This window comes from Gopherus flavomarginatus, chromosome 20, assembly GCF_025201925.1.
Source record: "Gopherus flavomarginatus isolate rGopFla2 chromosome 20, rGopFla2.mat.asm, whole genome shotgun sequence".
Classification (NCBI taxonomy): Eukaryota; Metazoa; Chordata; order Testudines; family Testudinidae; genus Gopherus; species Gopherus flavomarginatus.
The window spans coordinates 4,463,096-4,489,955 of NC_066636.1; the positions used below are offsets into that span (position 1 = coordinate 4,463,096).

Consider the following 26,860-nt stretch of genomic DNA (forward strand, 5'->3'; position numbering starts at 1 on the left):
CCCAAAATCCCCCCATTCCCCAACATACACCCCTGCCCCACAACAACCTCCCACTCCCCAACAAACTCCAGGTCCCCCACGTATGCCCCCCACTCCCTAACATATGCCCCAAGTCTCCCCACATACATCTGATCCCCGGACATTCTCCCAACTCTAATATATGTTCCCACTCGCCAATGTACACCCCAGCCCCCTGACATACCTCACACTCCTCGACACGTGCCCCAGCTCCAACATACACCCAAGGCCCCTGGTGCATGCTGGCCCCCAGATACTCCCCTCCCCAACATATGACCTGGCCCCTCAACATCTCAGCCCTCACCATTGTTCCCCCTCACTCACCGATGTAGTATTTCATCTCGGTGTCATGCTGGTTCATGAGCTCCAGCAGCCGCAGCTCAATCTGGGCCTGGTTCAGAAATGCCTTCTTGTTCTTGATGATCTTAATGGCCACCCACTCCTGGTCATGGTGGTCATACGCCTTCACCACCTGGGAGGGACAGAGCATTGTCGGGGGGACGGCCGGACTCGGGGGGGGGGGGGGGGGGCAGACCAGTGCTGCGGGTGGATGTGACAGATGCAGGTGACTCTCAGCTGTGTGAAGGCGGCCTTGACGACCAATGAGTTCATTTCATAGCAGGGAATTAGAAAGTGGGGAAGAGGGTAAAGCAAGGGCTTGGGGGAGGGGGGGCAGAGTTGGGTACAGCAGAGATTCGGGGGGGCAGGGGCTGACCTGGCTGAAGGAGCCCTTGCCAATAAGCAAGTCGATCACGTAGCAGGGGGATTGAGACGTGGGGGCAGTGTGGAGGTCTGGCGGGGTTTTGGGGGTACGGCGGGGTTTGGGGGCTGACCTGGCCGAAGGAGCCCTTGGCAATGAGCGAGTCGATGTCGTAGCGGGGGGTTTGGGACGTGGGGGCAGTGTAGGGGTCTGGCGGGGTGGAGGGGGCACGGCGGGGTTTGCGGTGCTGACCTGGCTGAAGGAGCCCTTGGCAATGAGCAAGTTGATGTCGTAGCAGGGGTTTAGGGACGTGGGGGCAGTGTGGGGGTACAGCAGATTGTGGAGGTACGGCGGGGTTTGGGGGCTGACCTGGCCAAAGGAGCCCTTGCCGATGAGCAAGTCAATCTTGGAGCGGGGGGTTAGGGACGTGGGGGCAATGTGGGGGTATGACAGGGTTTGGAGGTACGGCGAGGTTTGTGGTGCTGACCTGGCCGAAGGAGCCCTTGGCAATGAGCGAGTCGATCTCGTAGCAGGGGGTTATGGACATGGGGGCAGTGTGGGGGCACGGCAGGTTTGGGGTACGGCAGGGTTTGGGGGGCTGACCTGGCCAAAGGAGCCCTTGGCAATGAGCGAGTCGATCTCGTAGCAGGGGGTTATGGACATGGGGGCAGTGTGGGGGCACGGCAGGTTTGGGGTACGGCAGGGTTTGGGGGGCTGACCTGGCCGAAGGAGCCCTTGCCGATGAGCGAGTCGATCTCGTAACGCTCCAGCCAGCGCTCCCCGCTCTTGACGATGTAGTCGTAGTTGTCGTCGTCGTACCCCTCGTTGTACACCTTGCGCTCCTTCTTGGTGCTCGAGTCCTCGGGCGGCACCTGCTGCGCCCGCCGCTTCTTCTTGGCATAGTACACCTGGGGGGTGGGGGCAGAGTCAGCACTGACCTTCTGGTACAGGGGGAGCCGGCGCCCCAGGCCTGGGAGCCTGCCCACGCCAACCCCCAGGGAGCCAGCATCTCAGGCCAGGGCCCCCGTCCAGGGAACAAACCTCCCGTGCTTTGCCCATTCCCAGCGCTCCATGCCGGCCCATAATCTGCATGGCACCATGGTGCTGTCCCAACGCGAGACCACCCATTGGTGCCAGCGCACTCCCTCTCCCCTGTGAGTTCACCTCATTGATGTGCTTGTATGTCTTGATGAGGTCGACAGAGAGCTTGCGCAGCGGCGCCGTGGCCGAGTCGCGGAAGGTCAGGGGGATTCGCCTCTGCAGGACGCTCAGGTCTGGCAGGATCTGCGGAGATTACGGATGGGCAGTCACAGCAAGGGACGGGCACACCCCCGCCCTCCCTTGTCTGCGGCTATTCCCTCCCGGCACAGTGCCCTCCCATGACACCGGCCAGGTTGTGCCAGGGCAGCAGGGATCCTGCATCTGGCCCTAAGCCCATCTGCCAGACGTATCCCCACTAAGGAGGGGAGGATCTCCAGCCCCTTCCAGGGCTCTTCTGCTGTTTGTCTGTCCCGTGGCAAGGGTCAGCCCGAGCCCTGTGCGTCTAGAATCCCTGCTGCAGAGCAGGCTCCTCCCCTAGGCACCCAGGCCAGAGGAGGCAGGGAGAGCCGGTACCTGCGGGTGATCAGCCATGGACTGGATGCTGGAGAAGGGGGCATGACCGTGCTGGCTCGACATGTTTGGCTCAGTGGGAAGGGAGACGCCCAGAGAGGCAGGCTGGCTGGCGGGCGGCAGCTGGCATCCTGCACTGCTGCTGCTGCCACCTGCGGGGCAGAGAGAGATGGAGACTGGATCAGTGCGAGTCCTTGGCCCGGCGGCCACCTCCTCGATCCCCAAGTGCCCATCTGCCCTCCCCACTGGATCCCCACGCCTCTGCCCCTCCCGCTGCAGGGTGCAGCCCCCAACTCGGTGCCCACCCCCGCGACACATAACCCAGTAGTATCCCTCCTCCACCACCAGCTGCCAACTTGGATGCCACTCCATGCCCCAACCTGCTCAGCTGACGGCCACACACACATTAGTTGCAAATCAGCTCGCTCATACGTGGTGCAAATGGCCACCGCAGAGCTGTGCCCCGCCAGGATCCACTTGGCCTTAAGTAACAGCGGGTGCAGGGACTGGGCGTTGCAAGATGAGCACCAGCCTGGCTGGGACTAGGTGACCTGGGCCCAGTGTCAACCAGAGCTGAGTGAGCAACTGACGGGAGGGGTTAGGGGGCTGCAAAAACTTAAACAAATACAATGAATCTGGTTCCCTTCCGAGCCAAATTGAAGCTTTGTTGAGTTTTCTCGCCAAACGAAACAAATTTTCTTGGAAGGAAACATTTTGGTCAACCCCAAACGCATTCCCCTGGACTTTGGTTCATTTCGGGGCGTTTTCACATCTTGGTTTTGTTTTTTAAAAATGAGCTAAAACGCTCAACGGAACCAGAGTCAAAACGCTGAGGGCCAGCGGGGTCCCAACACTCTCCCACCCGCCAGAACAATCAAGACCCCTAGGCAGAGCAGGGCTGTGGCATGCAGCCTGCACACTATCCTCGTGCCAGCTGAGGCACCGGTGGGCCAGGATCCTGCACACCTGGGCTGGGGCCCCACGACCCGCTGAGTGCTACCCGAGGAGATGGTGCACCAGGATTGGGGCCCTGTGACCTGCCTGGGCGCCAGCTGAGGAGCTCATGCACTGCAACCTGCCTGTGCACTGGCTGAGGACCTCATGCACTGGGATCAGGGCCCTGTGACCTGCTCGTGCACTGGCAGAGGAGCTCACACACTGAGATCAGGGCCCTGCGACCTGCCCTGGCACCAGCCGAGGAGCTCATGTGCAGGAATCAGGGCCTTGTGACCTGCCCGGGCATCAACTGAGGAGCTCACGTGCTGGGATCAGGGACATTTGACCCACCAGCTCACCAGCCGAGGGGCTCACATGCAGGGATCAGGGCCCTGTGACCCACCCAGGCACTAGCCAAGGAGCTCACACTCAGGGATCAGGGACCTACGACCCACCCGGGCACCAGGCGAGGAGCTCACAAGCGGGGATCAGGGCCTTCTGAACCACCCAGGCACCAGGCGAGGAGCTCACAAGCGGGGATCAGGGCCTTGTGAATCACCCAGGCACCAGGCGAGGAGCTCACAAACGGGGATCAGGGCCTTGTGAATCACCCGGGCACCAGGCGAGGAGCTCACAAACGGGGATCAGGGCCTTGTGAACCACCCGGGCACCAGGCGAGGAGCTCACAAGCGGGGATCAGAGCCTTGTGAACCACCCGGGCACCAGGCAAGGAGCTCACAAGCGGGGATCAGGGCCTTGTGAACCACCCGGGCACCAGGCGAGGAGCTCACAAGCGGGGATCAGGGCCTTGTGAATCACCCAGGCACCAGGCGAGGAGCTCACAAACGGGGATCAGGGCCTTGTGAATCACCCGGGCACCAGGCGAGGAGCTCACAAACGGGGATCAGGGCCTTGTGAACCACCCGGGCACCAGGCAAGGAGCTCACAAGCGGGGATCAGGGCCTTGTGAACCACCCGGGCACCAGGCGAGGAGCTCACAAGCGGTGATCAGGGCCTTGTGAACCACCCGGGCACCAGGCGAGGAGCTCACATGCGGGAATCAGGGCCTTGTGAACCACCCGGGCACCAGGCAAGGAGCTCACATGCGGGGATCAGGGCCTTGTGAACCACCCGGGCACCAGCCGAGAAGCTCACATGCAGGGATCAGGGCCCTGTGACCCACCCAGGCACCAGCCAAGGAGCTCACGCCCAGGGATCAGGGCCCTACGACCCACCCGGGCACCAGGTGAGGAGCTCACAAGCGGGGATCAGGGCCTTGTGAATCACCCAGGCACCAGGCGAGGAGCTCACAAACGGGGATCAGGGCCTTGTGAATCACCCGGGCACCAGGCGAGGAGCTCACAAACGGGGATCAGGGCCTTGTGAACCACCCGGGCACCAGGCGAGGAGCTCACAAGCGGGGATCAGAGCCTTGTGAACCACCCGGGCACCAGGCAAGGAGCTCACAAGCGGGGATCAGGGCCTTGTGAACCACCCGGGCACCAGGCGAGGAGCTCACAAGCGGGGATCAGGGCCTTGTGAATCACCCAGGCACCAGGCGAGGAGCTCACAAACGGGGATCAGGGCCTTGTGAATCACCCGGGCACCAGGCGAGGAGCTCACAAACGGGGATCAGGGCCTTGTGAACCACCCGGGCACCAGGCAAGGAGCTCACAAGCGGGGATCAGGGCCTTGTGAACCACCCGGGCACCAGGCGAGGAGCTCACAAGCGGGGATCAGGGCCTTGTGAACCACCCGGGCACCAGGCGAGGAGCTCACATGCGGGAATCAGGGCCTTGTGAACCACCCGGGCACCAGGCAAGGAGCTCACATGCGGGGATCAGGGCCTTGTGAACCACCCGGGCACCAGCCGAGAAGCTCACATGCAGGGATCAGGGCCCTGTGACCCACCCAGGCACCAGCCAAGGAGCTCACGCCCAGGGATCAGGGCCCTACGACCCACCCGGGCACCAGGTGAGGAGCTCACAAGCGGGGATCAGGGCCTTGTGAACCATCCGGGCACCAGGCGAGGAGCTCACAAGCGGGGATCAGGGCCTTGTGAACCACCCAGGCACCAGGCGAGGAGCTCACATGCGGGGATCAGGGCCTTGTGAACCACTTAGGCACCAGGCGAGGAGCTCATGCAGGCTGGGATTGGGGCCCTGCGTCCTCTGCTGCCCCGGCGCCAGCTGAGGAGCTCATGCGCCAGGACTAGGGAGGGGCCCTGCGACCCGTTCCAGTACTTGGCTGAGCGCCATCAGAGAGCCAGCTGGGAGGCTGGGTGGGGTCCCAAGCAGCACAGCTGCTGGGGTTATTTTTAACCCCCAGGGAGCAAGGCAATCCTGGCAACTGACTGGGGCGGTGGGAAAGAAGTAGAGCCAATTGCTGTGAAAAGATGGAGCCCGCGGCTCTGGGATCCTCACATACATAGCACAGGGGCAGGGTGCCAGGGCGTGTGTGAGCCACCGGCTCTGGGATCCTCCCATACACAGCACAGGGGCAGGGTGCCAGGGCGTCTGAGCCACCGGCTCTGGGGTCCTCCCATACACAGCACAGGGGCAGGGTGCCAGGGCGTGTGTGAGCCACCGGCTCTGGGATCCTCCCATACACAGCACAGGGGCAGGGTGCCAGGGCGTCTGAGCCACCGGCTCTGGGGTCCTCCCATACACAGCACAGGGGCAGGGTGCCAGGGCGTGTGTGAGCCACCGGCTCTGGGATCCTCCCATACACAGCACAGGGGCAGGGTGCCAGGGCATGTGTGAGCCACCGGCTCTGGGATCCTCCCATACACAGCACAGGGGCAGGGTGCCAGGGCGTGTGTGAGCCACCGGCTCTAGGATCCTCCCATACACAGCACAGGGGCAGGGTGCCAGGGCGTGTCTGAGCCACCGGCTCTGGGATCCCTCCTGCACACAGGACAGACAAGGCCAGTCCCAGTCCAACCCTGCTCCCCTGGGGGCGGTGATGGGCTACCTATGACACTCCTACAACATATGCTTCAAATCCCTTCCTTCCTGCCAGCCTGTACATCCCAACATATGCCTTGAGACCACCTTGTGGGTCAACAGAGACCTGGGACCCACCCCAGCTCCATGGCCCAGCTACCGCAGCGCCTCTCCACATCTGACCAGCAGTCCAAAACAGTCATAGGAACATAGAAGCAGCCAGAGTGGATCAGCCCCCAGGCCCACCAATTGCTCCTGGGGAAATTCTGCGCCACTGCGCATGTGCAGAATGCATGTCCCCTGCAGATTTCTTTGCTTTCCTGCAGAAAAATAACTTTCTGACAGAGAAGCCCCAAGAGCGGCATGCAACCCTCCCCAGCAGTATGTTTTGGGTGCCCAAGGCAGCCGGCAGAGAGGTAAATCACTGTGGGGCGGGGGTGGGACTGGGGAAGACCTAGGCTCAGCTCCTAGTTCCGGCTGGGCTTGGGAGGATGAGACTTCCTCTTCCCCTGCACAGCATCCGGGGCCAGGTCAGACCCACCCCCTGATTTCTCTCCAGACTGCAGGAAGCTCTGCAAACTCCCCCCGCTTCCCACAATCGCTCCTCAGCTGCAGGGGGAGGGATCACTGTATGGAGAGCTGCTCCCCCATCTGCCCAACCTCACATGCATCCAGATCCCCTCATACACAGACCCTTCTACCAAGCCTCACCCCCCCAACACCCACAATCCTGCTGCCGAGCCCCACTCCCCCTTCACCTGGACCACCCTGAAGAGCCCTCACACCTGGATCCCCACTGTACCGAGCCCCAGCGGGCTGTACCTGGATCCTCACCTCACTGAGCCCCACTCCCCCAGCATCCGGACCCCCCACCCACTCAATCCCCCACACCCAACCCCCGCCGAGCTCTATCACATCCAGACTCTGCCCCTTTCAGCCCCAACCACCTCTACCTGGACACACACACCCCCACGAAGTTCAATTACCATTGCACTCAGAACCCCGCAACACGCCCCTGTGCATCCAGAGTGCCTCTTGCACCCAGACGGCTGCACACAGAACCCTCTCAACCCACACTTGGATCCCGTCGGGTGCACCTGACACCAAGGGACCTGGCCCTGAGGTGTTTCTGGGGCAGGCTCGGTCCTTGTGCTGTGTCAGGGTTGAGTGCAGCCTCACTGCTGAGCCATGTCCGGGGGGTGGGCTGCAAAGTGATCACCTACCCCTGTGCAGCCAGTGGTCTGTACTCCCCAATGCCAGGCTGGAGCATCCACATTACTAGACAAATAAAATTTTCAGAATTTTGCAAAACTTTAAAATATTGTGCACAGAACTTATTTTTTTGGCGCAGAATGCCCTTTGGGGTTGTCTATCCAGGTATCCCCCCTTTGATAGCACCGATTGTTGAGAGGAAGGTGCAACCCCCCTGCAGCAGCAGACGGGGATAACCTGTGCCCACAACAGCTCTCACCCTGGTCTCAGGGAGCTCAGCTGAAGCTGCAAAGCAGCTGATTTCAGATCGCTGCCCCACTTTGGTACCATTACATTCTCTCTGGCCATTCCCATTATCCACAGAAATGCCAGTCTTCTCTTTGTACCTGGCTGAGCTCTTGGACTTATCATAAGAACAGCCAGACTGAGTCAGACCAAAGGTCCCTCTAGCCCAGTACCCTGTCTTCCAACAGTGGCCAATACCAGGTGCCCCAGCGGGAATGAACAGAACAGGTAATTATCAAGTGATTCATCCCCTGTCGCCCATTCCCAGCTTCTGGCAAACAAAGGCTTGGGACACCATCCCTGCCCATCTTGGCTAACAGCCAATGATGGACCTGTCCTCCAGGAACTTATCTAGTTCTTTTTTGAGCCCTGTTATAGTCTTGGCCTTCACAACATCCTCTGGCAAAGAGTTCCACAGGTTGACTGTGCGTTGTGTGAGGAAATACTTTCTTTTGTTTGTTTTAAACCTGCTGCCTATTAATTTCATATGGTGACCCCCCTAGTTCTTGTGTTATGAGAAGGAGTAAACAACACTTCCTGATTTACTCTCTCCACACCGGTCATGATTTTATAGACCTCTATCCTATCCCACCTTAGTTGTCCATTTACCACCATCCAGTGGCAGGCAGTTCCACAGGCCAATCACGCAGTTGATGACAAAGCCTTTCTTCAGATGGGTTTGCAGTTTCCCCATCTTTCAATTTCCTCACATGCCCCCTAGTCCTTGAGCTGTGAGGCTGGGAGAACAGACACTCCCGATACCCCTCCTCAATTCCACTAATCACTTTCCGGATCTCTACAGTAACAATTCCAATCTTTCTCCAGTTTTTCCAGGCTCTAGATCATTTTCATCCCCTTCCTCTGACACCTCCCCTCCCCAGTTCTGCAGTATCCTTTCAGAGCTGGGGTGCCCAGTAATGCACACATTATTCCAGGTGGGGCCGCACCACTGCCCTACAAAGAGGGGGCAGAGACGCAAGTCTCCCTCGTTAAACATTCCCCCTCTCAGCCCTTACGTGCCCAGACATGACAGGGGCTTTTCCAGCTGCGGCTGTGCACTGGGCAGAACTCTCCACCGAGCTGCTCATGATGAGTGCTCGAAGGTCGTTTCCACGCCTGTCTGCTGTCCAAGCGGTTTCAGTTTTTCCCTCTTGGACACATCACTTTGCATTTAGCAAACTTGACTTCTGTCTGCCACCAAGGTACTCTTTCACCCAGCTCAGTCAGCTCCCTCTGGAGCTCCTCGCACCCCTCCCTGGCCCCGTGTCAGCCCCATAACTGAGTCATCCAGACATTTCGTCACTTGGCCACTCACCCCCACATCCAGATCGTTCAGAGAAAAGTTCACGACACAGGACTAGTGTGCAACCTCGAGGCACCCGCTGGCCACCTTTTCACAGAGCCCTGCTCTCCCAGCCACCTCAGCCCTTGCTCTCCCACCCCATCCACACAACCTCTGGCCCCCGTGTCCACCATGCAGGGATGAGGCAGGCACCAGCGATCCCCCACCGCCCAGTGCCAGGGCCCACCTGTGGATGGCTGCCTGTGGCAGCGGGAAGATGGCAGGTAACACGCGGGCTCCTTCCTGCCCCAGTCCGTCTGCAGTGCCAGCAGCATGGCGGGAGGCGGCGGCACCTCAATGCTGGAGGGTATAACCATGGGGGAAAGTGTCCAGTTGCCCCTGGCGTGGGCAGTTGCTCCTAGCACGGAGCCTGCGAAGGTGGGGGAGCGAATGGAGGGCGCTAGCCCTGGCTCCCTGTCCCTCCCGGGGAAGCTGTCCTTGCGGTGCGCAGGCAAGACCGGAGGTCGGGGAAGGACGGCGGGGAAGAGGGGCTGGGATCAAGGCAGCTGTTTGAACAAAATGGCAAAGAAGAAACTGACGAGAGGAACAGCTGAGTGACAGCCCCGAAGCAAGCTGGACAGGAGTGTGACCAATTGGGCAACCCGGCCTGCCCTGCACAGGCAGAGCTGTGCTGCCACTCAACGGGAGCCCGCCTGCTAGGCCGGACCACAGCCAGGTTCCTGGCAGTCCCTCACCGCCCACGCACTGCCTCCAGACCAGCTACCTCTCTGAAGAAAATCCAGCCGTATGAGGCATTCTGCTTCCCACCAAACATGAGCCCCCTTGCAAAGACACCCAGACCCCAAGCAGAGTCGCGCCAACTGAACCCCATCAGGTCTCTTCAGAGGAGTTGCGACCAAAAGGGACCCTGATGATCCATCCTGCTCAGTCTTCTCTATAACACGGGCCAAGAAACCTTCTGCAGGGACCCCTGCATTTGGCCTACGGCTTCTGGCCAAGCTAGAGTGGAAAAGCCTGTTTCTTGGGTTGTTCACTCTGGGCCCTAACAATGACAGAGACTCCAGCAACATTGCTAACTATCTCTGAGCGATTCAGTGGAAGCAGCCATTTAACAAGCACTCTCTGGGTTACAGAGAGGCTGCCTATGGAGCAAAGACATGCCGCAGGAATAAAACAGGGGTGGGGGAGAGTCCTGAAAGACCCAAACAAAGGAATCAAGTGTAGGCAACTTTGCCTAACCAGCAGGTCCTAACCAGGCTTGGCTCTAGCTCCACCAGAATAAATTGGCTGAGCAGCCAGCCCCATCTGCACCTGCTACCAGCCAAGACTGGTCTCCTCACACCACAATGCCACCAGCACACTCCAGAGAGCTGTGCAGCACTGAGGGGACCCTGTGCAGGGAAAGAAAGGGTAGGTGGAAAGGCTCAGGGAGGCAGGGTCCTGGCCTGACCAGGTTCCTTACCCTGAGATGGAGGCGGCAGGTGGGTTCCAGGCCACCTTCGATTGGACCTGGGGGAGGAACGGCACATGGGCACACTGCAATGGTGCAAGGAGCATGGGAAAATGAGGCATCCCCCATGCGGCAGCCACAGCATCCCCCTTGACAGGGCTTCTCTACAGGCCTCCCAACCGAAGCTCTAGTTCCAGGGCCCTGCTTGCTTGGGATGGAATTGCCGCCATCCTTTCCTCAGCAGCCCGGAGGGTACAAACCTCCCGCTGGCCAGGGAAGGGCTAGCAAGCGGCTGTACTGCTCTCCTGGCAGCAGGTGTCAGGCCTGGGTAAAAGGAGAGAGCCCAGCTCAGGTGGGAGCTGGCTGGGAAAGGAGAACAGCTCACGGCGGGAGGCTCAGCTGGGGCTGGGAACAGCTGGGTGAGGCTGCTGCAGACAATGCCTCGCCTGAAGGGGGCGACAGCCACATCAAAGCCTTCTGTCTGGGCCCCAGCAGTGGCCACCTCGCACTAAGTCATCTGAGCTTGGCTCTCGCTGAGCTTATGGCTGGTGCTGTTGGACTAGATCAGCTTCCTGGGAACATCGTAAGGACCCAGCCACAGGGAATGACGCCCAACCACTCCTGCTGGAGGGACCTGATCTGACTAAGCCACAGCAACCCAAGGAACTGGAGTCTACAGCAGGGACACATCCATAATGAGCACACAAGAAGCCTCGCTCTGGGGCATAGCCACTTGATGCACGGACACCAGGCCAGCCCTGAGACCTGGCCTGCTCCACGCGTGGGCCCCACTGGCAGGGCTGCTTCGGGTGCGACCTGAAAACTTCAGGATGCATTGCTGGGGAGGGCCAGCCCCAGGTCTCTAAAAGCAAGGGGAGCATTCCCCTGGCTGGCGCAAAGTAGCTTAGGAGTGGAACTCAGAGCACGGGGAAGCAAACGCAGTGATGGCTGCCTGCAACCGAGATGGGAAGCATCTTGTTCTGTACAGCACCTAGCACAAAGGGGCCCTGGGCACCATGATAACACAGATAGTAAATTACATACAGCACCTAGCACAAAGGGGTCCTAGGCGCCAGGGTAGCACAGACAGTAAATAACATACAGCACCAAGTGCAACAGGGTCCTAGGAACCAGGGTAACGCAGACAATAACAACGTACAGCATCTAGTGCAATAGGTCCTGGTATGTGACTGTGGCTCTTAGGTGCTAGTGTAATATACACAATAAACAATAACATGCCGCACCCTTCACAATGATGTCCTGATCTATGAAAGGAGCTCCCAGTCACTACCGTAATACACCTAATAAATAACAACATACAGTGCTTCGCGCAGCAGGGCCCTGGGCTGTGACTGAGGATCCACAGCATTACGGTAATATCCGTAATAAAGAATAAATCATGTGGAGCTGAAGGATGGGACCCAGCATCCTGCACAACTTCACACCAACCGCACACAGGACTCTCTGCTCAGCACAAGCCGTCCCTACACAAAGACGACGCTCCCTACCCCCATCCGCTTCAGGTGCCTGGGGCTGAACCAACAATGGGTGATGAAAATGGGTTTGCAGTAACTGGGAAGCAATTTGATCCTCATTCCAAACCTGGTTTAGACTCTCCAGCTTGTAAGGTCTAGCCCCTAGTGGGGCATCAGCAATAGAGATCGAACCTGGGACCTCTTCATCTTAACGCATGGGCCTGCTGTTAGCTCACAGACAATAGCACCACCGCATGTGTCCCAGTCTCTCTCTAGAGGGCAACAGTTCCGCAGTGAGTGGGGAGGCAGTGACACCTAGTGGAGAGAGTACTGGAATGGGAGACCTGGATTCTTATTCCCCACTCTGCAGCCGGGAGACCTTGGGTAAGTCACTTCCCCCGTTACGTGTGTCTCAGTTTCCCCATCTTAAAGTGGGGAACGATGATTAGAGCTGGGTGGGAAACTGTTTTCCCATCCCAGGAAAATTTTGAGAGGTTTTGGAATGGGAAATTCATCCAAACTGCAGGTGAAAAATTTCGGTTTCCACGGATCAGCATTTTTGAGCAGCAAAACGTTTGTTCTAAAAATTCCTGACCAGTTCTACGAATGACGCTGACCCGCCTTTGTAAAGTGCTTTACAAGGCCAGAAGGGATGATCAGATCCCAGACGTAGCACAGACCACTGGCCTCCACCCAGCCACTCCTGCACTAAGACAACAGCCAGAATTAAACTGAAGTATTACAGCCCTCAAGAGACTCAACTTCTGTGTGCCACACTGGCAGAAAACAGTGTCTGAGGCCCCTGCTATGGACTGTTGTATATAAGACACCGCAGGTAACTGTCCCATTCTGCTCGGACTGGTGATGCCTCACCTGGAATACTGGGTCCAGTTCTGGGCACCAGCCTCTAGGAAAGATGAGACCAACTGGAGAGAATCCAGAGGAGAGCAACAAAAATTGATCAAAGGTTTAGAAAATCTGACCAGTGTGGAAAGGTTAAAGAACTGGGCATGTTTAGCCTGGAGAAACAACAACTGAGCAGGGTCCTGGGAAGAGTCTTCAAACCGGTTAAGGACTGTTATAAAGAGGACAGAGCTGGATTGTTCTCCATGTCCACTGAAGGTAGGGCAAGCAGGAATGGGCTTCATCTGCAGCAAGGGAGACTGAAGTTAGATATTAGGAAAAACTTTCTAACTCTCAGGGGAGTTCAGCTCTGGAACAGGCTTCCAAGGGGGGATCCTGCAGCCACATCACTGGAGGTTTTAAAGGACAGGTTGGGCAAACCCCAACAGGAATCAGTTTACTTGGACCTGACACAGCACAGGGGACTGGATTTGATGACCTCTCAAGGTCCCTTCCAGCCCCACATTTCTATGGTTCTATGGCAGAGAATCAGTCAAGTGAGGTAAGGTAAGTGCTGTGAAAACTACCGATTATCGTCTGCTGTAGAATTTTATTCTCCAGAGAGACTAAGACTGGGAAGCATCAGCCCAAGAGGGAAAAGGTTCATGAGACCAGGAACTGACTCTAATCCACAGAGGTCTCTCGGCCAGTGAACACAGGCTAGACACACAATCAGCCTTCTCCTTTGCCAGTGGAGCACCCTACAGTAAAGCTGGTCACCCTTGTACATGTGCTCGGTAGTGGCTTCACGACAGACTCTGGGGTCTATAAACTATCCCCATGGATGGGGAAACTGAGGCACAGAGACACAACTTGCCCAAGGCCACCCAGCAGAAGAGTGGGGAATAGAACCCAAGTCTCTCAGTCTAGGACACTATTCACCAAGGCGTACAGCCTCCCCAACTCCCCGTGGCACTGTCCCGCTCTAGTGGTGACTGGGCCACATCTAGAGGTGGATGAGCTTGCTAGCGGCCATGAGCTAACAGAGTTAGGTCTGTTAGCTCAGCCAATAGAGAGTGCTTTGAGATCAAAGGTCCTAGATGCAGACCCGTGGGCATGGCTTTACAAGCTTGAGAGTCAGGTTTGGGATGAGGGGAAGATGAAATAGCATCTTAACTCAGCCAGAGCTTCCCAGGAGCGTACGTAGAGCATGCAGCTGTTCTAAGAGCTCACGTGAGCTGTGCTGATTTAGTGACGCGTGAATCTGATTTGCCTTCTGAAACCTCTTCTCAAACAGCCTACACCCAATTCAGACAGTCCTGGCTTTAACCGATCTCCAAGTCCGACTTTGCAAGTTAACCAAAGTGAAAAGTGCCTCTTTCCCAAGCCAGCAAAGCAAGGCAGAAGAACTTCTAGTCTGCTAAATAATTCACAGCCAGGACTGGCGCTAGGGTTTTGAGCGCCCTAGGCGGACGGCAATTTCGCCACCCCACGCGCTGGTCCCGCGGCTCCGGTGGAGCTGCCGCAGTGGTGCCTGCGGAGGGTCCGGTGGTCCGCGGCTACGGTGGAGCTGCCGCAGTGGTGTCTGCGGGAGGTCCACCAGAGCCGCGCAAGCATCCAACCGTCCGCAGGCACGACTGCGGCAGCTCCACCGGAGCCGCGGACCACCGGAACACTCGCAGGCACCACTGCAGCAGCTCCATGGGAGCTGCCTGCCACCCCCTCGGGCGGCGCCCTGACCCAGGGGACACCCTGGGCTGCCGGCTGCCGCGGCGGCGCCCTGACCCAGGGGACACCCTGGACTGCCGGCTGCCGCGGCGGCGCCCTGACCCAGGGGACTCCCTGGACTGCCGGCTGCCGCGGCGGCGCCCTGACCCAGGGGACACCCTGGACTGCGGGCTGCCGCGGCGGCGCCCTGACCCAGGAGACACCCTGGACTGCCGGCTGCCGCTGGCAGCTCAGACTCCCTCTCTGTCCCAGCAGCAGCGGCTGCTCAACCATTTAAAAAAAAATTGGGGGGCGCTTTTTCACGCCCCCAAATCTCGGCACCCTAGGCAACCGCCTAGTCCACCTAAATGGTTGCACCAGCCCTGTTCACAGCATCACTAGGTGCAACACCAAGGCGAGCTAAGACAGCATAGCTGAGAGCTGCAGTCTGTAAGTATACTGGAAAAATCCATGCTGACCTTGTTATTAAAGCACACCTGCAGGACCTTGCTTAAGGAAAATGAGATTGGTACTTTGTCAGATACAGACATATACAACCCTACACGTGTATCTAAACTTGTGGCATAAAAGGAATGCTAGAACACAGGGATTAGGTAATTCAAACTGACAGGAAGGTAGCAGAACTGAGTTAAAAGCAAAAGGAACAAACTTTAATCTGCCTGACTCAATAACTTCATTGTACAAGCATAAGATTCACTTCACTCAGCTCTCTGGGGGGAAGTTTCCAGGTTTTATAAAACTGAACACCCAATCAATGCAATGCAGAAGGCAAGTAGGACCAGACGACTCTCTCTATCGTGCTATCCAGCCCTGCTACCACAGTACCTGAGCACCTCACCATTTCCCCTGGATTCATCCTCACAGCCCGGGAAGAAGGGCAGTTTCCCCATTTTACAGACAGGCTACATGACTTGCCCCCCGGAAGTCAGTGGCAGAGGCAGGGAATGTAGCCCCATTCTCCCAAGTTCTAGGTGAGAGCCCTAACCACTGGCCCATCCTGCCTCACAGGCTGGCGTGCTCTGCTGTCTGTGGCAAGCACGGAATAGCTTCCGAGCAGCCGGCTGTATTTAGGTGAAGTTTTTGAATGGCGATGTGACTAGCGCCTCCAACACCCTCATACCTTGTCTACACACAAAAAGTTACACCGTTTTAACTACCCTGATCTAGCTAATGCAGTACGATCTCCGTGTATTTAGACTGTGAGCTCCCTGGTGCAAGGACTATCTTTTTGTCTGGTGTTTGTCCAGAGCCTAGTGCAATGGGGTCCTGGCTCCTAGGCACTCCGGTAATACAAGTAATAAATAATAATAGTAGTGTGTATGCAATTTTACTGGTGTACAAAGGTGCCTTGTATCACTACAATTATTCATGGAATCACAGAAATGTGGGGCTGGAAGGGACCTCGAGAGGTCATAAAGTCCAACCCCCTGCATTGTGGCAGAACCAAATAAATCTAGACCATCCCTGACAGGTGTTAGTCCAACCTCTTCTTAAAAACCTTCAATGACGGGGCTTCCACAACCTCCCTTGGAAGCCGATTCCAGAGCTTAATTCCCCTGAGAGTTAAAAATTTTTTCCTAATACCTAACCTAAATCTCCCCTGCTGCAGATTAAGCCCATTACTGCTTGCCCTGCCTTCAGCGGACACCAAGAACAACTGACCCCCATCCTCTGTATAACAGCCCTTCAAATGTTTGAAGACTGTTATCAGGTCCCCACTCAGTCTTCTCTTCTCAAGACTAAACATGTCCAGTTATTTCAACTTTTCCTCAGAGGTCAGGCTTTCTAAACTGATCATTTTTGTTGCTCTCCTGTGGACTCTTTCCAGTTTGTCCACATCTGTCTTACAGCATGGCACCCAGAACTGGCATCGTACTCCAGCTGAGGCCTCTTCAGTGCCAAGCAGAGTAGGACAATTACCTTCCACATCTCACATATGACGCTTGTCAATATACCCCAGAACGATAGTAGCCTTTTTCACACCTGCATCGTATCAAATTGTTGATTTATATTCAATCTGTGATCCACTATTACCCTCAGATCCTTTTCTGCAGTGTTACTGCCTCCCAAATTATTCCCCATTTCGTAGTTGTGTATTTGATTTTTAATTCCTAAGTGACATATGTTGCGCTTGTCTTTATTGAATATCATCTTGTTGATTTCAGCCCAATTCTCCAATTTGTCCAGGTCATTCATGCAGGGAAAGGGGAGCTACCTACACCACTATAAGGCATATTTATACCAGCATATCCACATCTATGCTAGGGGCTGTTCTTATCTAATGATACCGGTAGCAAATAACTCTCCCCTCACACACACAAAATAGTTCAATCGGTACAAAAACTATGCCTAGACCAGGCACACCACTCCTTTGAAAATCCCAGCCTTGAGGGAGATATGTGCAGCCACAAGTAACACTGTGTGCTCCAAGAGTCCTGTCAAACTTGGCTTGCTTTGTGGACCTCAGCAAGATCTAAAAATCAAGCCATGGGTGAAAATTATAGCCTCAGTGTGGGGGAGTAACACGCAGTTCAGCCAGTACAACCATGGCTGCATCATACTGAGCACTCAGGGAAACTGGAGACAGACCCGCCCAAATCTGGCTTGATTTGTGGGTCCAACAGCTTTAACGTTTAAAGTCAGTACAGGCTGACAGACAGAGTTATTTTCTACTACCCATCCACAGTAGTGACTCTTCTATACTGGGGTTATAAGACAAAGCTATTCTCTGATGAGTGGAGAAGCATGTGCTGCTCATAAGGCAGCAGTCACAGGACAAGGTTTGCACCACTAATGGAGTCATTTTTCAATGCTTATTTATCTGAATGCAAAGAGGGTGTTATACAAACAACATCAAAACTCTGCAAGGGAGTTTGATTAAAGATCAAACCACAGGAGCTACCAGCCTGGATCAGACCCAGGGGACCGGTCAAGTTTGGTGCCTTGTGAGACCCCAGGGGGCCTATCTAACCTGGTATCCTGTCTCCAGAAAGTGATCCGCACCAGGAGCTTCAGAGGAAATGGCATGAAACACCCTACTGCTGTCAAGAACGGGATAACCTGACTCCAGAGGTTCCCTCCTCAGCTAGAGGTCTGAATTGGAGGATGATAGCCCGCTTCCAGAACTCTTGGATTGTTTTAGACAGTCACAGTATTGATTATAAGTGCCCTAGCTAGTCTTGTTAGTCACAACAATGACTAATCCCTTTCTATCTAGACAGAATACATAGGTCTCATAGCTAGCTCTTTCCATTCACAGACCTACTTCAAAAACCAGTATCGTTATCTCCTTTTCACAGAGACAGAAACTGAGGCACAAGGCGGGAAGTATCTTAGATGTTCATATCCCCCTCCCATCACCGCTGTATCTGTGCACCTCACAATCTTTAATGTATTTATCTCACAACATATATGTGGTAGGACAGCACTATCACCCCCTTTGTACACTGGGGGAAACTGAAGGTCAGAGACACTCAGGCTCGCGGGGCTCGGGCTGTGGGGATGTTTCACTGCTTTGTAGATTTCTGGGCTCGGGTTGGAGCAGGAGGGTCCCAGAGCCATGGAGAAAAATGATACACAGGGAGATGAGAGGACGCCAAACAACACTCTCAGGCTGCTGATTCTGAGATACTCTGTTACAAGTGCCTCATAGATCTGGTCTACAAGCAGGGAGGGAAACAATCTAAGATATGTCGACTTCAGCTATGCTATTCTCGTAGCTTACCTCGTGTCCTCGCGACGCGGGATCGACAGCTGCCGCTCGCCCGTCGACTCCGCCTCTCGCCCTGGTGGAGTTCCGGAGTCAACGGGGAGCGTGTTCGGGGATCGATGTATCGCGTCTAGATGAGACACGATACATCGATCCCCGATAGATCGATCACTACCCGCCGATACGGCGGGGTAGTGTAGACATACCCATAGACTTTAAGGGACTAACACGATCATCTAATCTGACCTCCTGCACATTGCTGGTTGCAGAATCTCACTCATCCACTCCTGTAATAGACTCATAACCTCTGGATGAGTTACTGAAGTCCTCAAATCACGATTTAAAGACTCAATTTTCTGTACTGCCTTAGGCCTTGGTTACACTGGCGCATTGCATTGCAGTGTTGCAACTTTCTCACTCAAGAGTGTGAAAAAACACCCCCGAGCGCAGCAAGTTACAGCGCTGTAAAGCGCCAGTGTAACAGTGCCCCAGCGCTGGGAGCGCAGCTCCCAGCACTGTAAGCTAATCCCCACGGGGAGGTGGAGTACCTGCAGCGCTCGGAGAGCTCTCTCCCAGAGCTGGTGCCGCAGCCACACTCGCACTTCAAAGTGCTGCTGCGGGAGCACTTTGAAGTTGCAAGTGTAGCCATACCCCCAGTCACAGACCAGGCCTCCACCACGCTAGGTGCTGCGTACACCAAACAAGGTTACAGTCTGAGTATTCATGCCAGCCTCTAGATGGTAGTTATCCAATACATTAGCTCCCATCACCATCACCACCACCAAAACCATAGTCTCTGGCTGCAGGATGGGAGCAGCCTGCCTCTGCTGCTGCTCAGACCTTTGCCAACAGAAGCAGAATGAAACTGACCCAAATCTTGTCAGTTTCACAGCTGTTCAACCATCTGGGTGATTCTGACCAGAGTCTGGCTCCTTCCGTTCTGTGGCAGCCTGGCAGAGCTATAAGCAGCAGCAGAGGCACCCGAGCATGGCTGCCTGCCTGCAGATGCAGGAAGACAGCACTGCATTGTCAGCTTCACCACTGGAAGGTTTAACTTCCCAGCCACAAGGGCCAGAAACTATTTTCCTGAAAGCTTAAAATCTGCAGGAATCAGTGACAATTTCCTGGATTACTAAGTACCTGAAAACTGGGGGATAACTGTAATAGGACAAATCCCATCCCCACAGGATATAAAAATCCCCCTGTGCAGCAACGAGGGGGAAATGACGCAAGGTCGGGGGTTCATTGGAAAGGTGGAAATGTAATTGTCAATATTTGCAATCCCCTGATGAGCTGTGACCCAGGACAGGAGGGAAAATGGACTGTTTTACTGTGTCTGTCTCTTGCAAAGCGCTTCAACCCACCCTGGCAAAGCACAGCGCCTGGATCTCCTGGCAAAGGGCCATGTCTGCACTTTGCTTCTAGGTCAGAGGCTGCAAAGTAAAACCTGGCCATTTCCAGGGCAGGATGGACACTTGGGAGCGTGATCAAGCCCCACTACCCAAAAAGCAGATCCCCAGTCTGGGCCCCTGCAGCCCCAGCTTGAGGGACACCTGCCACTCGCTGGGACCGGGCGGCTGCAACCCGGATGCCCTGACAGCAGATCTAGGGAACGCCTGCCTCTGAGTCGCCTCCGTGCAACAGTCCTCTGCCATGGCAACAGGCTCCCCATTGGCCACTCGGAATCCCCGGGAGCCAATGGGGAAGCAGCTCATGTTGCTAGGCTCTCTGGGATGCAGCAGGGACGATTATGCCCAAACAAAGCATGAAACAGGAGCAGGACAGAGAGGCTCCAAAAATACCCGCCTGGGAAGAGCCAGATCTCCTTCCAGGAACACAGGGCTATAAATAATCTGCTCCCCACTCAGCCGGCTGCCCCGGAGACAGCGGGGCCCAGACCGTTGGCACGGCACCACAGGGGGCTCAAGGCAGTGCCCGCTCCTCCGGGAGCACAGCGCCACCCAGGCACAAGCAGGGAAGAGCAGTGGAGGCGAGGCACAGGATGACAGCACCGCCTCTCCCTCCCACATGCCACCATGAAGCAGTTCACACAGGCCTGGGGTTGGCACTGCTCAACTTCCCTCAGGTGCCCCCATCACTCACACGTCACACCGGGACATGGGGTGGGGTGTGCAATCCAGCTCCCCCCACCACATGATCCATTCCGGGGATCCCCAGCCATTCCCCGATGTTCACAACCAGGGCAGTGCCTTGCTGTGGCACCCCAGGCACCTGCCACCTCCAGGTCTGAGCGCCCGGAGCTGCAGGGTACTCAGGAGTGCAGAACTCAGCCACTCGCTCACTTAAAAGGTTATGGTCATTGTGCTGTCCCAGCTCCTTGGGCACTTCTAGGCCCTGGTCTCTTCCCAGGCAAAGGATCATGAAGCAAGAGTCTCTGGCACTGTCAGCCCCCCTCTCCCGCCACCATGGCTGCAAAGTCTCAGTGCCAGGGCATAGCTAACTCACAGCAGGAAGCCTACAAGTTCCCAGTTAAGGCTGCACTTTAGAGAAAGCCCCAAGCTGCTGAATGCCCATTGGTGAGTGGGTGTTACAGCTCCCTCTCTGCACTCAATCCACAGAGGCTCCAAGTCTGTGACAACCTAAGGAGCCCTGGCTCTAGCTCTGCTGAAGCTGCTCACACGTCTAGTTCTGAAGGTCCCCAGTTCAAACCCCAGGGCGGTGGCCCACACACACACTGACAGGGCAGGCAGGGCATCTGCCCCCATCTGAAACTGAGCACCACCAGAAACTTTTACCCTTCCTACAAAAGTAACTGTTGAGGGAACAGCTCCAGGGGTCAGCATGGCATCTGCTCAGAGGCCATCAGAAGAGAACATGCTATTGCTATTAATTTTGCAGAGAGTGCATACCATGATGCTGGGCTGCAGGATAAAACTAGAAAGACAGGTGTGTCCAGGAGGAAAGATTTATGAGAGATTAGAGACACACACCAGAGCAGTATAAAGTGTGAGTGCGCCCCCCTTCACCTTTCTCACAACACAGACAGGCAATCTGGCTAAAAGGCAAATGCAGTGACCCTTTAAGCAGTTTGTGAGCCCTCTAGCAGTGCTCACCATGTTGCATGCCAGAAGCCAGCCAGAGCAGCAGTACTTATGTTAGGTAGGCTTTGCAAGCATATATGTATGTGTGTGTGTGCGTGCGTTTAATGAGCAGGGTTATTTAGGACCCAGCCAGGCTTGTGTGGATTCTTCATATTATTGCTGGGGAGGCAAAAGATAGAGCAACCTGATAAAAGGAAAAGTTGTTTTTTGTATACACAATGCTCTTCACCTGCGGAACTCACAGCCCCAAGAGAGGGGCCAGGACTGAGAAAGGGATTAGGAATGGGGCTGAATAATGAAAACATCAGAATTATATTACATGTGATTTTTTAAAAATAAGGGATATAAAAGCTGCTGCTTTGGGAAATAAACCATCCATCCTGGGGGTGAGAAGGCAGGATCCTGTCATGGTTCAGCACTGCACTTATTACTGTGGTAGCCCTAGAAGGCCATATCACAGTCCAGGCCCCATTGTGCTAGGTGCGCTATATTATTATTTATTAGGTGTATTATGGTAGTCCCTATGCCTACAAACCCCCAGCAAGGACAAGGCTCCCACTGTGCTACGTGCTGTCCATTATTATTAGCTGTATTAGGCTAGTGCCTAGGAACCCCCAGCATAGACAAGGCTCCCCCTGCACTAGATGCTGTACATTAGTGTTTATTAGGTGTATTATGGCAGTGCTTGGGAACCCCTAGTCATGGACCTCACTGTGCTGGGTGCAGCACATTATTTATCAGATGGCACTGTAATACACCTAAGAGCCCTACTAATAGACCAGGACACCACTGGGCCAGGAACTGTACGTTATTGTTTTGTTAGGTGTATTACGGTAGGGTCTAACTGTATTATGGTAGGGCCAAAGTGCCCCAGTCATAAACCAGATCTTCCTTGTGCTAGGTGCTGTACAGACACAGATTCAATGGACAATCTCTGCCCCAAACAGCTTCCAATCAGTTCCTGGGTACCCGCCCATCACACAGGCTTGTTTCATTAGGAAGTATTACCCCCTCCGTGACGGACAGACATGGCTCTCCCAGGGCAGCCCATGTGGGCAGAGTTAAAATGCTTTGGGTGGACCCAGCATGCATCTGTCACCTGGGATGTGTCCAGCACCCACCATCACCTCCTCCTGGCCCAGCTAATGGCACTGGCACACTCAGGGACAGGCTATACTCCAGCCTGAGCAGGATGGGGCCATGGCTCAGGGCACTACCAAACACCATAGTATGGGCTGTCCTACAGCACTTTGAAGGGGTCTCTATCTTATGTACTTACATGGCTTGCACCACAACAGGATCTGAGTGACATTATCCACCTGATACAGGTGGGGAAACTGAGGCACAAAGCAGCTAAATGACTTGCTCAAGGCCACGCAGGGAGACTGTGGTGGAGCAGGGAACTGAACCTGGGTCTCCCAAGTCCTTGGCTAGTGCTCTAAGGACTGGGATGGCTGCCCTCTCAGAGCAGGAGACTCTAGGAACTCCAGGGTCATTAAACTAGGAAAGCCCCTGACTGCCACTTCCCACACTGAGACAGAAAGATCCCCTTCCAACTAAGCCTTAACACGAACAAACAGATAGCTACTGTTGTTCCAGGAATCCCTTCCTTCTTCTACCAGGGAAACAGGGAAAGGGAGATGGCCAGGAAATAGAGGCGGGCCCACTGCGGGAACCGGCAGGAGAGATGAGGACAGACCCACGAGGTAGGAGAGGAAATGGCAGAGGGCAGGCACACGGAGTGGGGCCGGCAGGACAGAGAAACTCACATGGGGCTGGCCTATAGGGAGAGGAGGAAATTAACACTCAAGCTTACATCAAGGCTATAAGTTCTGGAGTAGCTATGACCTGATCAGTCCACCAGAGCAATGGCAAACCCAGCAGACCCTGAGGAAGGGAGACGCCCCGAGACCAGCCACGAGACATAGGCTCTCCAGCGCTGCCAGAACTCCAAACCCACACAGATGCCCTCCCACAGGCAGCACCCCAGAGTCAAGGAGCCCAGCGTGATCAGAACTGAACCAAACACAGTCTTTTGCTCTCCCCATTCCTGTGGGAGCAACACTCTCCAAACTCTGCTAGGAAACAAACCGGAATGACTGTACTCACATGTGCATGTAAAGGTGCCCTGCAAAAAGCACCAACGGCCGCGGCCTCTTCCAGCATCTGTGCAGCCAGAATGGGGCCCACAACCCCCAGAACCATATTTCTGTTTGACTCTGGGAAATGGGTCTTCACCACTCATTTCTATTGGGAGACTATGGACAACTGAAGAACTGGCTGGTGGGTGACTGCACAGACACTCAAGCCTGGTCTACACCAGAGTTAGGCTGACAGAAGGCAGCTTACATTGAACTAACTCTGTTAAGTGTCTACACTAAAAAGTAGCTCCCACCAACATCACTCGCCCACTACACCGACTTAACTCCATCTCCGCAAGAGGAGTAGCGCTTAGGTTGATGGAGTTAAGTAGATGTGGCATTGCTTACATCGACTGTCGCTGCCTTTCAGAAACTGTCCCGCAATGCCCCACATTGGCAGTTAAATTGATGCAAGTGCTCCTGGTGAGGGAACACACCGCCAGCCAAGAAGCGGAGTGTGGACATGTAAAACTGATTCAATAACTGCAGGGGCTGTACGTGGATGTAACTTAGGTTGACTTAATTTTGTAGCATAGACTTGCCCTCAGTAAGGGAAACCGAGGGCAGGCCTACACTTAAAATGCTGCAGCTACGCCCCTCCGTTCAGATCCCTCCCCATCACATCACCACATAGACCCTGTCCAAACCAGATCCTCTCCATCCCAGACCTGCTCCGGCCCTGCCCAGACCCCCTCACCTTAGATCCATACCACACAGTCTCTGCTCAAACTTGGATTCACCCCAACTCAGAACTGCATCACTCCAATGCAGATATTCCCACAAAGCACTAGGCGAAATCAACTCCCCCACCCCCAGTGCTCCTGTAGAGTGCGGGCCTCACCCCAGACACACACAAACCCAAAAGCAAAAACTCCACCCAGACCAAGATCAGCCCATCACCTCTCAAAGCTTGGGAGAGAGTGAAAGTGGGGAAGATAAAGCTACGGTGTGATACCTGGGATAGTGTAGGGCCAGGGCACAAAAGAGCTGTCAGGATTAGATAGGGAAGTGAGGTCAGAGGGACTCCAGGTTCCCAGAAGTGGGAAGGGGGCCAGGTTCCTTGGAGTGGAACAGGAATGGGCTGCATAGTTCGGGGGGTGGGCATGGATTGGGACAAGGCCCTAAGCAGCATATAGGAGCAGTTTTCTAGGAGGTACCATAGAAGATCAAGAGTGCTACCCAAGCAGTAGGGAGGGAACCATAGTGATAGTACCTAAGGGGGAAAAAATTTACGGTCCGCAGACAGCATCAGGAGAGAGTTTTCAAGTAGTCATAGATATGAGGGGGAGGAAGGAGGGAGCAGTTTCCAGGCAGTACCATAAGAGAAAGGTGCTTCCATGTGCTTTTGTGGGGTGATAAATGTAACAGAGTTCCCAGGGTCCAGACATCAGGGATACCCATGTGGGGCCAGGGTTCTCATGGGGAATGTGCAGGGTGATATTGAGGGGCGGGGAGGAGAAAATGCAATGGGTAGAGACTCCAGGTGGGTCCCGGGTGTGGGCAAGACAGTTCCAGGCAAGTGTCTGGGGGTGGGGTTCCCGTGGGGGATTTTTCAGGTGACATTCAGTGAAAACAATGCTTTGTAAGAGGAGCTGGGGCTGGAGTTTCTGGGTGAAGTACAGGGTGTTCCCAGAGGTCACGGGGGGTTGCCAAGTGGCTGTTTCAGGAGCAGCTACAGCAGGCAGAGGGCTATGGAGAAGGGGGAAGTTACTTCCCGGGCAGTGAGTTCCAGGGCAGGTGCAATGGGGCAACAGAGCGTCACTATCCGGGTGATGGGATCCAGGGCCAGGTACAAATACAGTGGGCCAAGGGCTCTGGGGCAAGATGCAAGGGCTCATTTTCTTTATGGTGGGTTTCAAGCCAGGTAGAGCAGAGCAGGGGTAGATTGATTTCTGAGGTAGGTTAGATCCTGGAGGGTCAGCTCCCAGGTAGGAAGAGCAAGATCCGGTACAGCAGGATAGTTTCAGGGCAGGCAGGCTTTCAAGTGGCCAGGGTAAGGAATCCATTCCCAGGAGATTTGGGGGGGGGGGAGGTCTATGCTGCGTACAGCAGAGTGGTTCCAGACAGATGAGGCTCCAGGCAGGGAGCAGGGACCCTGGATGATCTCACCTGCGGCAGCAGCCCTGGCAGGGGAGGGGACCAGGACAGGCACTGGTTCTGGGCCAGGCAGGGGTACTGGGGACAGAGGGTCAGGTCCTAGGCAGAAGAGGGAGGGGACAGAGATTTGGACAGCGGGTCTCCGCCCAGGGACTGGGGCCAGGCCCGCCTCACTTGTGGCAGCAGCCCTGGCAGAAGGGGATTCAGGGCGGGCAGAAGGGGTCAGAGTGAATACGGGGGAAGGGGGCAGCTTCCCGCTGCGGGTCCTGGGGCCGCGGCGCCCTGAGCAGAGGGGCGGAGGGGAGGGGAGGGTCCCGCGCTGGGAAGGGAGTTGGGGATGCCGGGCACAGGGGCCCGGTCGGATCCCGGGGGCGGGGGAAGGCGAAGGGACCGGGGCCGGTTCAGATCCCGGGGGCGGGTCCGGGCGGGAGGGTCGCGGCCGGTCTCACCTGCGGCAGCGGCCCTGGCGGGGGGTCTCTGGCGGGCCCGGCCCGGCGCGGGCGGAGGCGGGTCCCGGTCCCGTCCCGCTGCGGGCGGCGCCCCCCGGCGGCGGGTCCCGGTCCGGTCGGGCGGCTCCTGCGCGCGCCCCGGGATTTCCCAGTAATGCAACAAAAAATGGCGACCACAACAAACCGCCGCCGCCGCCAGGGCACCGCGCATGCGCCGCGCCGGCCGCCCACGTGATCCGGGCCTACCAGAGGGGCGTGCGCACGCGCGAGGCCGGCAGCCCACGTGATGAGACTGACCAGAATGAGTCTACGCATGCGTATTACGGAAAGAGCGCGTGACCAAAATCAGCGGGGCGAAGTACGCATGCGGAATGGCCCTGACAAGTGATGAGGAGCCTTCTGATGGAGTCATAAATTATCGCCGACACTACTGCCCCATTGGCGCTGAAGTACCACGTGACCCCTCCTGGCGGAGCGCAGGCGCCTTCCCGCACAGGACACGCGCCAGCACGTGACCTTTCCCGCACGCAAGCCACAGGCGCCGGTGGGGAGCCGCGAACTCCGCATGCGCATCCCCCTCCCCAGCCAATCAGGGGATTCAACGGGCAGCCCCACCCCTTCTCTGAAGTGTCCCCTCACCCTTCGGAGAGGGCTGGGGCCAGGGCGTTTCCTCCTCACTATGACCCCGCCCATCCGGAATAGGCCACGCCCCATTTGCTTAGGCCCCGCCCCTTAATGACCTGCCCCCTCGTGGCTAGCCCCGGCCCCAGCAGAATTCTCCCATTAACCCCGCCCCCTACCCATCCCCCCAAGGCTCGCCTAGTGGCAGGACTCCCCCTCCCCCTCTCCCAGCCATAACCCATTTTAGGGGTGCCAAGGGCCTAGTCTCACAAACC

At 56.1% G+C, this 26,860-nt stretch overlaps 1 protein-coding gene across 4 annotated transcripts in view; it reads right to left on the reverse strand.

Moving 5' to 3' along the window:
• The window catches only part of LOC127037941 (dual specificity tyrosine-phosphorylation-regulated kinase 1B-like), a 34,238-nt gene extending 8,063 nt beyond the window's left edge, over positions 1 to 26,175 (reverse strand). The window contains exons 1-5 of one of the 4 annotated variants that reach the window (XM_050930145.1): positions 25,965 to 26,175; positions 2,333 to 2,481; positions 1,883 to 2,002; positions 1,438 to 1,626; positions 343 to 490 (exon numbers count right to left, since the gene is read on the reverse strand). In XM_050930145.1, coding sequence (XP_050786102.1) covers positions 343 to 490; positions 1,438 to 1,626; positions 1,883 to 2,002; positions 2,333 to 2,481; positions 25,965 to 26,175 — 817 coding nt within the window. Of the gene's footprint in view, positions 1 to 342; positions 491 to 1,437; positions 1,627 to 1,882; positions 2,003 to 2,332; positions 2,482 to 9,236; positions 9,796 to 25,964 lie in introns of those variants that run through there. The other 3 variants (XM_050930144.1, XM_050930146.1, XM_050930147.1) reach the window with 3 other exon arrangements.
• Positions 26,176 to 26,860: the final 685 nt, after the last annotated feature.